The sequence below is a fragment of the Papaver somniferum genome, chromosome 3, assembly GCF_003573695.1.
Source record: "Papaver somniferum cultivar HN1 chromosome 3, ASM357369v1, whole genome shotgun sequence".
NCBI lineage: Eukaryota > Viridiplantae > Streptophyta > Magnoliopsida > Ranunculales > Papaveraceae > Papaver > Papaver somniferum.
Window position 1 is genome coordinate 29,984,838 of NC_039360.1, and position 1,951 is coordinate 29,986,788.

A 1,951-nucleotide genomic window follows, 5' to 3' on the forward strand; every position below is an offset into this window, starting at 1 on the left:
GTACCCACGGTTTATGTTATCAGGTTGTTTGATAGATAGGTACACTTGATAATCGCTGTCCTCCTCATTTCATGTTGCCGTTCACTAATGAGAGAAGCTAAAGTTGTCTTACCAAAAATACCCTTGAGCAAATAGATTCAGTTAAAGAAAAGTGAAGCAACTTTTGTAGAGTGGTTTGTTTTCAAAACCAGGGGCATTATGGGAACAGTAAGAATAGAATCAACCGACTATAACAGTAATCAAATTTATAAAAACAACCTGCTCTGTCTGTCTGATATTTAGAATTCCTTTGGCTGTTAGAAACCATCAAACTCTTTTGTACATTTCCCACCCACCACCACCATCACAAAACTAATATAAATAACCTATTCTCAGCTTCATACTTCATCAAAATACATTTTCTTCAATCTGCTAATAGAACTCAACTCACTTTCTCCCACTCTCTCTCGAATCAGATCATTTACATTTTCTTATCTTTGCAAAAATGGAGAAAAACATTGCACAATCACCACTTGAGATCAATGGGTTGGCTTCATTTGAAAACAGACTTGCCATGGCTAAGCAGTGTTCCCAACAGGGTGTCATTGCTGGTGCTAAAGCTGCTGTTGTTGCTGGTATTGCTTCTGCCATTCCCACCGTAAGTATCCATATCATCTCCAAACTAACTTTCTCTTCATTATCCACATACATACTGATAGAATGCACATATTTGATCTCCATTTTGGATGCTCTTGCAAATGCATTTTACCATACCTGACATTTGTAAGTGCCAAGCTTCGTCATAGCAATTGCAGAACAAATGTAGTTACACCCAGTTTCAATGCAGATTTCATAACATTTGTTTTTTGTTGTTCATATAGATTGCTAGTGTGAGGATGTTGCCATGGGCAAGAGCTAACCTCAATCCAACTGCTCAAGCTCTCATCATCTCTACTGGTTAGTATTACGTTTTATTTTTAATCTCAATTTAATTACTATTAACTGGATAATCTAGATATCAATGTATTTCATACCAAATAATGATTTGTATGCTTATTCTTTGTGCAGCTGCCGGAGCTGCTTACTTCATTGTAGCGGACAAGACTGTTTTAGCAGCCGCCCGCAAAAACTCAATCAATTACAGCAGTGAACAATCTAACTGATTCATGATTCTGATGCCTGTATGATTATTGGCTTATAATGATGATTGTAATGCAATGATGATGACGACGAAGAATTTAGAGGGATCTTTATAAGTTCCCCTAGTCGAATCAATGGGTTCTTAGGATTTTATTTAAGTAGTAACTCCTTTTGTTTGTTTTTATGTACTAAGGCACCTTAGCCACGAGATGAATGTACTATAAATAAACAAAATGTTGAAGTTTTCGACTTATCAAATGAAAACCATGAAAGATACAGGGAACTTCTTCACACCTTCTGCAAATCAAAACACTACCTGCCTGAAACCTGGGATGGGCTTGAGAAGGTTGAAGGTTATAAGCAGGGTTGTTGGGCTGGTTTTCGCCTCATCCCCATCCAATCCAGTTTATTACCGGTTCAATTTTGACATCCATATCCAATCCAACATTTAACAGATTTATATCCAATGGACAGACGATTGGATATGGATATTTCAATGGATTTGTTTTAGTTAAAATTTATGATGAAGAAATAAAATCAACGTAAACGACTTCTTATCAAACCTACAGATTCGGTGTATAGAGAGGACACTTGTATGTAAGTGTCATGGACGACACCCCAAACAAACACCCAATCCTAAACTATCCACATATTTTGGTCTGGATATCCAACGGCCTTTTAAGGTCGCATCAGAGCCCAATTCGCTGGATTTCAAAAATTCCATCAGCATCCAACCTATTAGCGAATAGTACAGGCTTCCACCCACTAAAATAGTAGACTAACAAATAGTAGGTTCATGTTTGAATCCCCTCAACCCTATTTTGAAAGGAGT

The 1,951-nt window shown here is 37.2% G+C and overlaps 1 protein-coding gene across 1 annotated transcript; it reads left to right on the forward strand.

The window, feature by feature from the left end:
- The first annotated feature begins 307 nt into the window (after positions 1-307).
- Positions 308-1,397, forward strand: LOC113361081 (early nodulin-93-like). The gene is made up of 3 exons (XM_026604450.1): positions 308-637; positions 861-936; positions 1,048-1,397. Exons 1-3 carry the CDS (start codon positions 485-487, stop codon positions 1,140-1,142), a joined length of 324 nt encoding a protein of 107 aa, XP_026460235.1. The 5' UTR covers positions 308-484; the 3' UTR covers positions 1,143-1,397.
- The last annotated feature ends 554 nt before the right edge of the window (positions 1,398-1,951 follow it).